The sequence below is a fragment of the Oncorhynchus tshawytscha genome, linkage group LG25, assembly GCF_018296145.1.
Source record: "Oncorhynchus tshawytscha isolate Ot180627B linkage group LG25, Otsh_v2.0, whole genome shotgun sequence".
NCBI classification, from domain to species: domain Eukaryota; kingdom Metazoa; phylum Chordata; class Actinopteri; order Salmoniformes; family Salmonidae; genus Oncorhynchus; species Oncorhynchus tshawytscha.
In genome coordinates, this window is record NC_056453.1 from 20,216,114 (window position 1) to 20,229,786 (window position 13,673).

A 13,673-nucleotide genomic window follows, 5' to 3' on the forward strand; every position below is an offset into this window, starting at 1 on the left:
TCATGGATTTGTTTTGGACCCCCCCCATTGCAAATTTAAGTCTGTGTTGCATTTTGGTTCCCTTTTTCAGACCCTCCATCTTCCACCGATGGGGACTGCATTCTCTCAGCTCTCTGTCTTCCTCCTGTGGAAAGGGTGGTAATTACAACAGAGGTGAAAAAAGAAGGAACACGTATGGATGTAAAAGAAAGAGAAGGGGTGGATAGCAGATCAGGGGAATGTGAGAAAAACAAAACATCCTCTGTTAGTGATGATGAGGAGGTGGAGGATGATGCAGGGTTTGCTGACCCAGAGACAGACAAGGTGGAACCAGAGTACGAAACAGTGATGGGTATAGGGGAAGATGGTATAGAGAAGCCTTTTAAACTAATCAAAACGCAAGAAGAAACCCATTATGAAAAATTCAGAAAAAAGCCCAAACCTGAACAAAAGAGAAACATGGGCATGTCTAAAGAAATCAGATTCTCCATGATACAAAAACCCTCGGTGGACCTACAAGGGATTGTCATTGCTAACATGACACAGACCCCCAAATCAAATCAACAGGTCCCAAGAGCCAAAAGGTCCTTGGAGCGTAGGACATGCAAGTTGTGCGGTAAGGTCGTACAGCGTCCTGCAGTCTTGAGGAAACACATGTTGACTCACACTGGTGACTGGCCCTATCAATGTCCTACCTGTAAGAAGATTTACAAGGCCTTGGGAAGCTTCCAAGAACATACTGAAAGATGTGTCTTTCCTATTGAGGAAACACCTGAGGACAATGAGTCATCCATATCAGTGATGCAATACAAGGGTCTGATGTTGAAGAAAATTTTACCACGTCCGCAAGGACAAAAAGCAGGCCCAAATGAAAAAAACCTCAAACGCATTGTCTGCAAGACATGTCCTGTTTGTGGGAAGACTTTTGCAACAGGTTCAAGCATGAAGCGGCATCAGATTATCCACACTGAGCCCAAAAAGTGCAGAGTGTGCAAACACATCTTCCCTAACTCTTCCGAACTGAAGATCCACATGGAGTCCCATCCGAAAAAAGGAATCCATCAATGTAGTAACTGTGAGAGGACCTTCAAGCACGATTACAGTGTGAAGGCTCATGAAGAGGCTTGTCTTTTTCTGAGTCGTCAACAAGGGGAGCTTGGAGAGAGCCGTGGTCCTCCAGCTACGGGGCAGACAGACCCAGGGCCATCAGGCAGTACACACCAGCAGAGCATGACATGTGAAGCAGGAATCATACAACTCTCTGCAACTCTGAGCAAACAGAATTCTGCCTTCACCTACATGCATTCTGTGGAGGGGTCATCAGCGAGAGCAAAAAGGTCTCTGGAGCGTAGGACATGCAAGGTGTGCGGTAAGGTTGTACAGCGTCCTGCAGTTCTGAGGAAACACATGGTGACCCACACTGGTGACTGGCCCTATCGATGTCCCACCTGTAAGAAGATTTACAAGACCTTGAGGAGCTTCCAGGAACATATTGAAAGATGTGTCTTTCCTATTGAGGAAACACCTGAGGACAGTGAGTCGTCGTCCTCCACCAATGCAACCAAACACCCATCTTCCACCCCGGAACCAAACACACCTATAGGATCATCCAAACGCTGTGCAAGGTGTCCTATTTGCCATAAATTTATATCGGGATACCTGAGATATCACATTCTCTCTCACTCAGATGAGCGCCCACATGCTTGCCCCCGTTGTGGGTCGAAATACAAGTTCGACTTTGTATTGAGGAGGCACATGAGACTGTTCTGCAAGGTGAGGAAGGGTGAACCTGTTGAATTAGGGGAAAAGAAAATCCACAAGTGTAATGAATGTGGGAAGGAATTCGGGCTAAAATCCACACTGACAGCACACAAACGCATCCACAACCCGCTCCGCTGCGCCTATTGCCGAAGGATGTTTCCAGACCAAGAAACGCTTGCAATTCACAAGGTAGAGCACAAACCGGTTCAATGCACCATGTGTGAGAAGAGCTTCAATGTGATAAGATACCTCTCCAGACACTACGTGGATGACCATCAGTTCAGCGGGCCGTTCCGCTGCACCTACTGTGAGAGAAGCTATGCCGAGTTATCTGTCTTCGTCCGACACGAGAGGACACACACCGGGGATCTTCCATATAAGTGCTCCCACTGTCCCAAGAAGTTCCATTTTGAAACTGCTCTTGTGACACACCAGAGAACGCACACAGGAGAGAAACCGTGCCTTTGCTGGGAGTGTGGAAAGAGCTTCCAATCCAAGGGGATTCTGAAAACACACATGAATCGTGTTCACACTCCTCAGGTGAAACGTTTCCCTTGTTCCCAGTGTAACAAAGCTTTCAGGGACAAAGGTCAAATGAAGATGCATGAGAATGTATATCACAAAGGGGTGCGTTACCCGTGCTCCTACTGCGGTAAGGGATTCTATAGCCCTGCCCCATTGGCGAGACACGTATTGATTCACACAGGGGAGAATCCTTATTCCTGCACATATAAGGAATGTACCAGAGTTTTCAAATCTGCATCTGAACTGAGGATACACATGAGATACCATACTGGAGACCGGCCATTCAAGTGCAAGGACTGTGGGAAGGGTTTTGTTCAAGCCCATTATCTCACCATACACCGGCGAAGTCATACCGGGGAGAAACCGTATTCGTGTCTCACCTGCAACAAGTCCTTCAGCACCTCCCATCAGTTGAGCAGACACATGAAAACGCACACAGGAGAGAAGCCTTACCAATGTACGGATTGTGGGAAAGCTTTCAATCGTAGAGACCGTTTGCGGACTCATCAAGATAAATGCCATCCAGCTTTTTAGTTAAAGATAATTTGTTCTCAATGCTCTATAAATGCGGATTTGTGTTTTGCAATTGTAAATTAACTGCTTATGTAGCCAGTAACAAATGACAGCCTAACCTTACCATGCACATTTTGTTTGTTGCTATGGCTGTAATGACTACTTTCTCCTTCTGGTATTAATAAAGTACAATCAACACCCACCTCTTCTCATTCAGTCAAGTGTTTTCCGTAAAATCTTTATTTGTGGTGGCAACAGCATGCAAAAGAACTCAGTAAAAAAAAAAAAAAATAGGAATGATCTGCATGTGAGGCCAAATAATTAAAGGCAGATGTCTGGTTACAATTCAATGCCCATAATCATGTGTCAAAGATCTGAAGTGAGCTCAACAATATGCACATCATGTAGACTAATCTATGGACATTAAGAAACATGAATCTGCATAAAACATGACTGGTTTCAGGAGCTGATGTCTGAGTTGGTAGCCTATATATTGCCAATGAATGGACTCATTTTGAAATGATACTCAGGTAGTAAAATATAGATACAGGGGATTTGGTGTAAATTTAAATGAAGAAAGCAATTTACAGCAATGAAGATAAGGCAGTTTATCGATACTGTATTTCAGTGAAACTCTTTGGGGGTGTAAGTGAGATTTCAAATAGGTGACAGTTACAGGTCAATTCAAACTATAAATTGATTAGTTTAATCTTTTTGTGGGATATTAAGTATTGACCAGGTCATGAATGAACAGTAACTGGCTGTCTTTATACAGGAATGTACACTGGGTCAGAAAGCGAAAAAAATACAAAAGTTTGCCAACCAAAGCCAAGGGAATAACAGTCCATTACACTTCCCCTCTTTCTGGATTAAGGAAGGGAAAAAAAAAAAGTACATTTGAGGTTGCAAATACTCTTAAACGGTTTTAGTCAATACTATCCCACCACGAAGTCCGCTCCAATATTTTACAGTGCCAAATCACAGGCAATTTATGTTTTCAGCTCATTCACTAATGTGTCAAATCAGAGTACACATTTTTATTTAGAAAACTTTTCTTCCTTTATACAGAGTAATAAAAAAAGGTCAGGCAAGATGCATCAAACAGAAGTCCGAAGGCTTCAGGATGGCCTTTTCGGGTTTGTTCTGGGTTGCATTCAACAAGGTGAAGCGTTGCAGATGGAAATATAATTAATAGAGCTGAAAATTCCCTAGCTCTATACAATACATTTCTATCTGAGCGCTCTGACATTTGCACCCTCCTGAACAGGTGTTGCTGATAGTGGTCAAAAAACAGGACAAACTAAGCGGCTCGCTCTCTGTCTCAGGCATCTTACACTGGCGGGGGGATGGGAGGGGGGCAACTCATGTGCCACCCCCCCCAGCGAGTCTGCCAAATCGGTGATCTTTGGCACTTAGGCTGGCAGACTCAGCTTCTTTCCTTTCAGTACTGAAACAGAGGAGAGATTTTTTAGGTTAAACAGATGACCTTAGCACATTATGACAAATACCAGAAGTTCCCGGTGAGTGTTTTACAGTGGAGATGTGGGCAGGTATATTCAAGAATGAACTTGAGAAAGAAGACGAGAAGGCGGCCATTACATTGCAATAAACTTTAGTGAACTATTAACAGATAATATTGGCAAAAGAATACATTCAAGCATCGTGCATAATGGTGCACAAGAATTCGAAATGCGTTGCAGTTGTGTGTTCTCATGTACAATGATGATCTGCTCCTATACGTAGCTATTTTGTAAATATTTTCTGTTAATAGTTCACTAAAGATTATTGCAACATACTGGCCACCATCTTTTACTGAGTGTTTACAGTGTATATACTGAAGTTTAAAGGTCCAATGCAGCCATTTCTATCTCAATATTAAACCATTTTGGGATAACATGTACCTTACTGGGATTGTTTTCAATTAAAAAATATCTTCACAAAAGGCAATTTCTCAAGGACTGTCTGGGAATGTTCTGAGTGGGGAGGGGAAAACTGAAAATGTGCCGTTATTGGCAGAGGGGTAACCTGGCACCCAGCATAACATGACCATGCCTGTACCTCCCACAGAAACCACTTCATGTCACTATTCCCTCAACACTTTCCCTGGTTGAAACTTATTGTACAACTTTTTTTTAAGTCACTCAAAAAAATGTGTAGGGTAGCATTTTACCCCTAGTTACCCTACAATTGACCAGTGTTATGTTTAGCCCCACTATTCACTCAGTGAATTGCAGAGCATGTTTAACCATGACCCTGCTAAAAACTTGGTTTAAAAATGGTTCAGTCCACACATTTGTGAGTTGAGAAATAAATAAAGTAGGAATGGAAAGCTGGGATCGCCCTCTTATCAAAGGCCATTAAAGCTGCTGTTTTCCTTGCGATTGCAAGAATAGTTGTGCATTGACTGCTTGTCAGAATACATTTTATATTTACAACTGCGACCTGGCCAAGATAAAGCAAAGCAGTGCGACAGAAACACAGAGTTACATGGGATAAACAAGCGTAGTGTCAATAACACAATAGGGGGAAAAAAAGAAAGTCTACAGTGTGTGCAAATGGCATGAGGTAAGGCAATAAATAGGCCATAGTAGCAAAGTAATTACAATTTAGCAGATTAACACAAGTGCTAGATGAGCAGATGATGTGTAAGTAGTGATATTTGTGTGCAAAAGAGCAGCAAAGTAAATAAAAACATTATGGGGATGAGGTGTGCTGCGCCACGGCAACTTGAATGCACCTGGAGAGGAATATTTATCTTGTATAGAACACACAAGCCAACTAGGTAGATAAAATATTCTACGAGGTTGTCTGTTTTTTCTATTAATTGCTTGTTTTGTTTGCAGAGGAAAAGTAAATGGAGATCGTTCTAACACCTTCAAATTGTGCCGACCAAAATATGTTTCCATGTTTTTTTTGGAGTGGTGGCAATTTTGCCGTGGCGCAACACAACAGTTAAATGACTGCTGCGGAAACACTGCTCCAAACTTAGAAAATAAGGCCGAAGACTGCAAGCTCGACTCACCTTTTGTCACATACAGATAGAAGAAGTCGCAATACAGGATTGTCTGAACAACACCGGCCACAATGGCGATCATGTCGAAGAATCCCTCGAAGTAGAAGCGCCAGATCCAGTTGATGAGGTAGAGAGCCCGGTACAGGCCCAGGAAGAACAGGTAGTGGGTGGTGATGGTCTCCGCCTCGCCCGTCTTACTGATCATGAAGAGCTGGGGTAAGATGGCCACCGACTCCAGGTAGATAGAGAACGTCCACAGGATCTAGAGGGAGAGGAGATAGTGAGAGGTGGAGTGTGTGGCTGTGTAGACCCATTTCCCGGCGGTGTCGTGAAAAGTTGCGTGCGCAGTTCCGAATCAGAAAGCGGTTTGTTTACATGAAAGTAAATATGATCACATCCGACTTATCGTCATGACAACATCGCAAATGTCAGAGCATTGATTACCTAGCAAGCCAGCGAGGCATGGTAAAATATCACAAATGGAGATAGAAGAACAATATACTTGTTGAGCATAGCTATAGTCAGTCTTCTGTGTTTTCATGGTCATCACTCACTGCTAAGTTTGAAGGTACCGACAGTGTATGCTAACTGCGACAGGGCGTTTTGTTGCGAGAATGTGCACGCATCACTCGAATGTGACGTTTGCTTTTAACCCCAAAAAATGCCTCTATCGGTTGCTGTATAATGCAGTATGCATTCATCTTAATGAGAGACAAGAGGGTGTGTGTCCTTACCTCGAGGGGAGAGAAGTCGTGGTTGACAAGGAACGCCAGCCCTCCTACGGGGACGACCAGGAACTCCACTCTGAAGGTGTCATGGTTACCGTCATAGGTGGCCTTGAACTTAGCGTAGATCAGGTACACGGTGGCGTACGCACAGCCAATGTAGATTACCTTAAACGATACAATACACCAATCACTAACTTGATCCCTTTCACTGTTATTTGGAAGATGTGTGTATACATCCAATTAGGTTAAGCACACGGCAACCTCAGAAACCGATTAGAAAAGTGAGCAAATTAGCTGCTTGTGTTTTCAACGTACTAGTGGTTTCCATAATTAGAGGTACACACTCTTGATGCACCCACTCATACACCAATGAACCTTGGGTATACAAGGGTGTGTCAACTTAACAGTACTTCAATATTGACTCGTGAGTAGATCTCACTACTATAGAGAATGGGCAGGGTGTGTTGCTTGAAAAAAGATCTCTAAGAGGATTAGCCTGTCACCCTCACAAGGTCCATTGTTTGTGTTTGTCTCACCTTCATGGTAGTGTTGTAGAGGGAGATGAAGGAGGTGAGCAGGTCCAGGTAGCGACTGGTGAACACCAAGGCGAACAAGATCTGACTCTTCCCAGAGATACCTATCAAGAGAGACAAAACACCAACCAAGTGTATGAGACGTCAGATGTCTGTCTCTCTTCTCTTCTAAACTCACAACAGTCCACCATGAGTACATCTCAAAAGCCCTAAGTGGCTTCTTCTCATTCGGTCTCATTAACTTCATCTGAATTGTGAAAGAATTGAGATGTTAACCTTGCATCCTTCCTTAGAGTAACCACTGATCTCACTGGACAGGGTTGGTGTGAGGCTATGAAGTTAAATCCTTGCTTTCACCTATCCAGTCAGGTCAGATCAGTGTTAATTCTCAGGGAGGCAGAAAGGAAAGAAGTGTTTTTGAACAAGGACTTTGGTGGCCCCTTGGTAGAAATCGAAACCCGGAAAGCTAATTTTGTCCCATTTCACTGGCTAACCCAGTTAGGACCTGCAGACTCAACTACAATGTTTTGTGTTCCATCTTACACTTGTCAATGTCATCAACTTGAAGGTACTGCTATGGCAATTCCTGACATTACAGGCATTATGGCTGTGACTTATTCCACAAGCAGCAACATCAAATTAATATAAGGTGACCTTTGTTTGTGATGCTTGCGTACATTAATTTCTGATTCTAACTGCAGGAATGAAAACATGACAGATCAAATCCACTTAGCATCTTTGATGAGGTAAAAGCTAGTCGGACTCCATACAGGTGAATTGCAAACACACAACCAACTGAGTGTCTGATAAGAAGTAGGCTTAGTACAGCATTATCACATACAAATGCTTAGACCACCTGATGTACAATCCTGGGCTTGCCATGGCAAAAACCTACTATTTCACACTGTGCTGAAAGAAGATCCATCCCTCAACCTTCCTATGCCTGAACAATACACAAAGATATTGTATGGCTATGGTCAGTGGCTACAATCTCAGTTATGTTTTGAGAGCTTCTTTCCTCTCTAGCATGGCCAGGTAGAGACAACTGTGATAAAAATCCAAAGAATTTTAAAACAGAGACATAGATAGACTTACAGCTGCTCCGCCTCAGAAGGCCAACCTGCAAACACTGGCAAGTGGTAGCACCCTCTTGTAGTCAAGAAGCACAAAATACATGAATAACATTGCTAGACAAGAGTATATTAAAAACTGAATTAAACTTCAGCGCTTGCAGTGATGAGATTATGTTTCTAATGACAGGCCCAGTACCTGAGCACAAACTGATTTTTGCCTGGCTGGAATGTGTCAAATCCAATCTCTTGTGTGAGAAGCTACCTGCCTACTGAAGTTGTTGATCGTGACAGGTATCAGTGCCTCCTTTGACAAGTCAGATCATCTTAAACCTAACCTTCAACCCCAAACCTGTTTCAAATCCAATTGTATTTTTCACATGGTTAATAGACAACAGGTGTAGACTAACAGTTAAATGCTTACTTACAGGTCTATTTCCAAAAATTAAAGATTTAATAAATTTAAGTAATGACAAGGAATAAATACACAGTGAATAACAAATAAAACATGGCTATATATAGGGAGTAGAAAATATCATGGCTATATACAGGGAGTACCAGTACCGAGTTCATGTGCAGGGAGGGGTACTAATTGAGTACTAATTGAGGTACCTATGTACTGTATATATAAGTAGGGTTAAGTGACTAGGCAACAGGCTAGATAAAACACTAGCAGCAGCATATGTGGTGAGTGTGATAGTGTGTTTGTACACGTGTGTTGGGGTGTCAGTATGTCTGAGTGTGTGGGTAGAGTCAGTGCAGGTAGTCCAGGTAGCCTTTGATTAGCTTGTTAGCAGTCTTGTTTAGAAGTCTTGTGGCCTTACACAACAGACTGCAACAAGCCTTGTAATTCCCAGGGGACATTGGAAATTGACTACTTTAATTCTGTATAAGTTAGAGTAACAAAGTCCTGTATCAGCTGTGCATTTGACAGCAATTATATATTTTTTTACCATATTATCCGCGTTAAGTGACAGCGCTACCACATCAAAGGACAGACCAGGGTAGCGACGCTGGGGGGGGTGAATTAGCGGACTAAGATCAAAGGTTTCTGTACTACAACAGGGATGATGAGGCAGGACATACCACACACTGAAAAGCGTTTAGTGGGCCCTGTAAACTGACGTGCGCAGATGTTGACCTGATATCGCTAGCTAATAAATGAGTGGGGTACTCAACACAAGTCAACTAACGTTACTTAGCAACGGACATTGCATGCATTTCATTTGGGTGTATTTGATTTGTGGACTTTGTCCTTTCGCAACACTGTCCTGTTTACTAGGCCGTGCTAGCATCAATGCTAACAATCTGATTTGATGAAGCCTCAAACTAACGTTAGTTGCCTAGTAGCAGTTAGCTTGTCAACAAAAATCCACTACAAAGAAACGTTGCTAGTTTAATAGCTAGGTACATTGCATTGGAATTGAGATGGCAATTGGAGATGTATGCAGCTTGCAAATAGTCCAAATGGGAATCTTACTCACCAGCACAGGACCTGGTTTTCCATATTTTTAGCAGCAGGATGATGATGGCTGCTAAATGTGAGAGATCACCAGTGAGTCTGAAAATGTTCATGATTCTGCTGGGTGCTGCAGGCGGCTGTGCCTTCGCTAGAACGAACCTATGCGGGTCAAATCAAATACGACCTTCAAGCCTCCGTTACTTGCAGGTTTAAAACCTTACAATAGGGTCTGTCAGGCACCTAAATCGACGTTTTCCACGGTCTGGATGGGAAAATGGCGAGTAATGCGCGACGTGGCCCGGAGACGTGGCCAAGGATAGTCGCGCCCAATGCAAGCCGGGAAAAAATGTACGTTCGCCTAATGAGAGGTTGGACACGCCCGTGATCACGGAAATATTTTATATTTTCAACTACTATATTTATAAAAACTAACCCATAGACTAATTTGAGAATTTGTCAGTGGAATAAACAACAACTTTGCAGAAGACATTCATATGAAAGTGAAATAATCACCAGTCAGTCAAATGCACATTGTACATGACACACATCAAATATCCTTCATTCAAATTACATCCTAATCTGATACTACATTTACACGTCATCTCAAACGTCTATTGCGCTTTCTAAAAGATACAAAAGTTTACTATTGAATATGAAGATCAAGAATGACATGTCGCAGAAAAAATAAATGTATTTGTTGTTGAGGGGATATTATTTTTGAAGTAAAATACACAGTGAGTGGCACATTATTTAACGTTAACGAGTTTTGCTGCCCATAATAATTCAGTTTGGAGGTATTCACTGATAAGGTCTCGTATTACTATCAATAATCAATCCAGATACCAGTGTCATTGTAACAGAACGACACTGCCCAGTTGAAAATACAACAGGTAGAAAGTGTTTGACTGAATCAATGGAGATCCAACTATTTATATGTACAGTTTCACAATGTGTTATTGCTGGAGATATTAAGTATCAACCCAGAATAAGACAATACATTTAAAGCAATATACTTCAACAAAGAACAGACCATTTGCACAGTGATATGGAAAATTACTGAGGATAATAGCAGACGATATTGCCACTCCTATTTGCCATATCTTCAATGTAAGCCTACTAGAAAGTGTGTGCCCTCAGGCTTGGAGGGAAGCAAAAGTTATCCTTCTACCTGAGAGTAGTAATGCCCCTTTACTGGCTCGAACAGCCAACCAATCAGCCTGTTACCAACTCTTAGTAAACTTTTGGGATTTTTGTTGTTGTTGACCAGATACAATGCTACTTTCAGCATGCTTATAGGGAAGGACATACAACAAGCACAGCGCTTACATAATTGGCTGATGATTGGCTGAGAGAAATTGATGACAAAAAGATCGTGGGGGCTGTTTAGTTAGACTTCAGTGCAGCTTTTGACATTATCTATCATAGTCTGCTACTATAACAAATGTATGTTTTAGGGTTTTACACCACCTGCTATATTGTGGATAAAGAGTTACCTGTCTAACATAACAAAGAGGTTGTTCTTTAATGGAAGCCTCTCCAACATAATCCAGGTAGAATCAGGAATTCCCCAGGGCAGTTTTTTTCAATCTTTACTAACGACATGCCACTGGCTTTGAGTAAAGACAGTGTGTCTATGTATGAGGATGACTCAACACTATACACGTCAGCTACTTCATTGACTGAAATGACTGCAACACTTAAAAAAGAGCTGCAGTTAGTTTCAGAATGAGTGGCAGGGAATAAATTAGTCCTAAATATTTCATAAACTTAAAGCATTGTATTTGGGACGAATCATTTACTAAACCTCAACTACATCTTGTAACGAATAATGTGGAAATTGAGCAAGTTGAGGTGACTAAACTGCTTGGAGTAATCCTGGATTGTAAACTGTCATCGTCAAAACGTATTGATACAACAGTAGTTAAGATGGGTAGAAATCTGTCCATAATAAAGCATTGCTCTGCCTTAATGGCACTATCAACAAGGCAGGTCCTACAAGCCCTTGTTTTGTCGCACCTGGACTACTATTCAGTCGTGTGGTCAGGTGCCACATAGAGGGAATTGCAATTGGCTCAGAACAGGGCAGCACGGCTGGCCCTTGGATGTACACAGAGAGCTAATGTTAATAATATGCATGTCAATCTCTCCTGCATCAAAGAGGAGAAATTGACTTCATCACTACTTGTATTTCTGAGCGGTTATTGACATGTCGAATGCACCGAGCTGTCTGTTTGAACTACTGGCACTCGGACACCAATGCATACCCCACAAGACATGCCGACAGAAGTCTCTTCACAGTCCCCAGGTCCAGAACAGACTATGGAAGGCACACAGTACTACATAGAGCCAATACTACATGGAACTCTATTACACATCAAGTAACTAATGCAACCAGTAAAATTAGATTTAAAAAAACTGATAAAAATACAGCTTATGGTAAATTGGGGACTGTGACAGACAGTACATACATACACACATATAAATACATACACACATATCTTCTCTCAAATCCTGGCTTATGAGATTCTAACCTTCGTAACACTCCTCACTCCCAGTCTCTCCCTCTCATTCTCCTCAAATTCCTTCTGCTCTTTCTCTATCCTGCTCACTTCCTGCCCCCCCCCTCCTAATACTCCCAAACCATCAAGGTCACCTTAGACCTCCGCATAGGGCGGGGGAGCCCTTCTCTACTATCTGTCTGCCGCTCTTTCTTATAACCGTCAGCATCAAATATAGGTTGTTTTCAAATATTGACTAAATGTCTCACTGTCGCCCTGTCTGCACTCATTGATTTCTTTTGAAAAATCAACATGTCTATGGTAGTAATCTCTAAGGTTATTACATAGTTTGATTAAGGTTATCTCGATGCTCTCAATGATCCTGGATCACCACAGATGTCATATGTCCCTGTCCTGTTGGCTCAGAATATGTCCTAAATACTTAACATAATTAACTTAATTGGGAAAGGGGGCAGCATTTTCACTTTTGGACGAATAGCATTCCCAGAGTGAACTGCCTCCTACTCAGTCCCAGTGTCAGGGATTTCCTCCTCTTCATCTGAAGAGGAGAGGCGAGAAGGATCGGAGGACCAAAATGCGGCGTGGTAAGTGTCCATGGTTCTTTTAATATGTAAATGTACACATGAACACTACAAAACAATAAACATGGAAAACCTAAACAGTCCTATCTGGTGCAAAGACAGACAGGAACAATCACCCACAAACACACAGTGAAACCCAGGCTACCTAAGTATGATTCTCAATCAGAGACAACTAATGACACCTGCCTCTGATTGAGAACCATACTAGTCCGAAACATAGAAATACCCAAATCATAGAAAAACAAACATAGACTGCCCACCCAACTCACGCCCTGACCATACTAAATAATGACAAAACAAAGGAAATAAAGGTCAGAACGTGACAGTACCCCCCCCCAAAGGTGCGGACTCCGGCCGCAAAACCTTGACCTATAGGGGAGGGTCTGGGTGGGCGTCTGTCCGCGGTGGCGGCTCTGGCGCGGGACGCGGACCCCACCTCACCATTGTCTTAGTCCGCCTTATTGCCTTATTGGGAGGCAGCGGCGCCGGACAGGCGGGAGGCTCCGGCAGCGGCGCCGGACAGGCGGGAGGCTCCGGCAGCGGCGCCGGACAGACAGGACCACCTGCAGGGAGGAGACAGAGAGACAGCCTGGTGCGTGGGGCTGCCACAGGAACCACCAGGCTGGGGAGACCTTCAGGAGACCTGGTGTTAGGAGGAGGCACCTGAAGGACCGGGCTGTGGGGGAGCACTGGAGCTCTGGTGCGCAACCTTGGCACCACTTCCCCAGGCTGGACAACTACTCTAGCCCGGACCCTCCAGAGTGCAGGCACAGGTTGAACCGGGCTGTGGGTAAGCACGGGAGATCTAGTGCTCACTACACGCACCTCTCCCTTAGGCTCCACTCCCACATTTGCCCGGCACGAGCGGAGCGCAGGCAGAGGACGCACTGCACCCTCCCAGCGCCCCGGAGACACAGCACGCAGAGCCGGCGCAGGATAACCTGGACCAAAACTGCGTACCGGCGACCAGACCCGCTGAGCAGGCACCA

General features: G+C 43.4%; 2 protein-coding genes across 3 annotated transcripts in view; one reads left to right on the plus strand and one right to left on the minus strand.

The window, feature by feature from the left end:
• LOC112224386 (zinc finger protein 841-like) overlaps window positions 1–3,701 on the plus strand; it is a 21,912-nt gene extending 18,211 nt beyond the window's left edge. For both annotated transcript variants that reach the window (XM_024387911.2, XM_024387912.2), the window contains exon 7: window positions 71–3,701. In XM_024387911.2, coding sequence (XP_024243679.1) covers window positions 71–2,799 — 2,729 coding nt within the window. In that variant the 3' untranslated portion in view covers window positions 2,800–3,701. The remainder of the gene's footprint in view (window positions 1–70) is intronic.
• LOC112224387 (ER lumen protein-retaining receptor 2) lies at window positions 2,996–9,925 on the minus strand. Its single transcript, XM_024387913.2, has 5 exons — window positions 9,607–9,925; window positions 7,056–7,156; window positions 6,526–6,684; window positions 5,801–6,053; window positions 2,996–4,225 (listed from the first exon to the last, which is right to left on the minus strand). The coding sequence occupies exons 1-5, from the start codon at window positions 9,695–9,697 to the stop codon at window positions 4,191–4,193; spliced, it is 639 nt and encodes a 212-aa protein (XP_024243681.1). The 5' UTR covers window positions 9,698–9,925; the 3' UTR covers window positions 2,996–4,190.
• Between the last annotated feature and the right edge of the window lie 3,748 nt (window positions 9,926–13,673).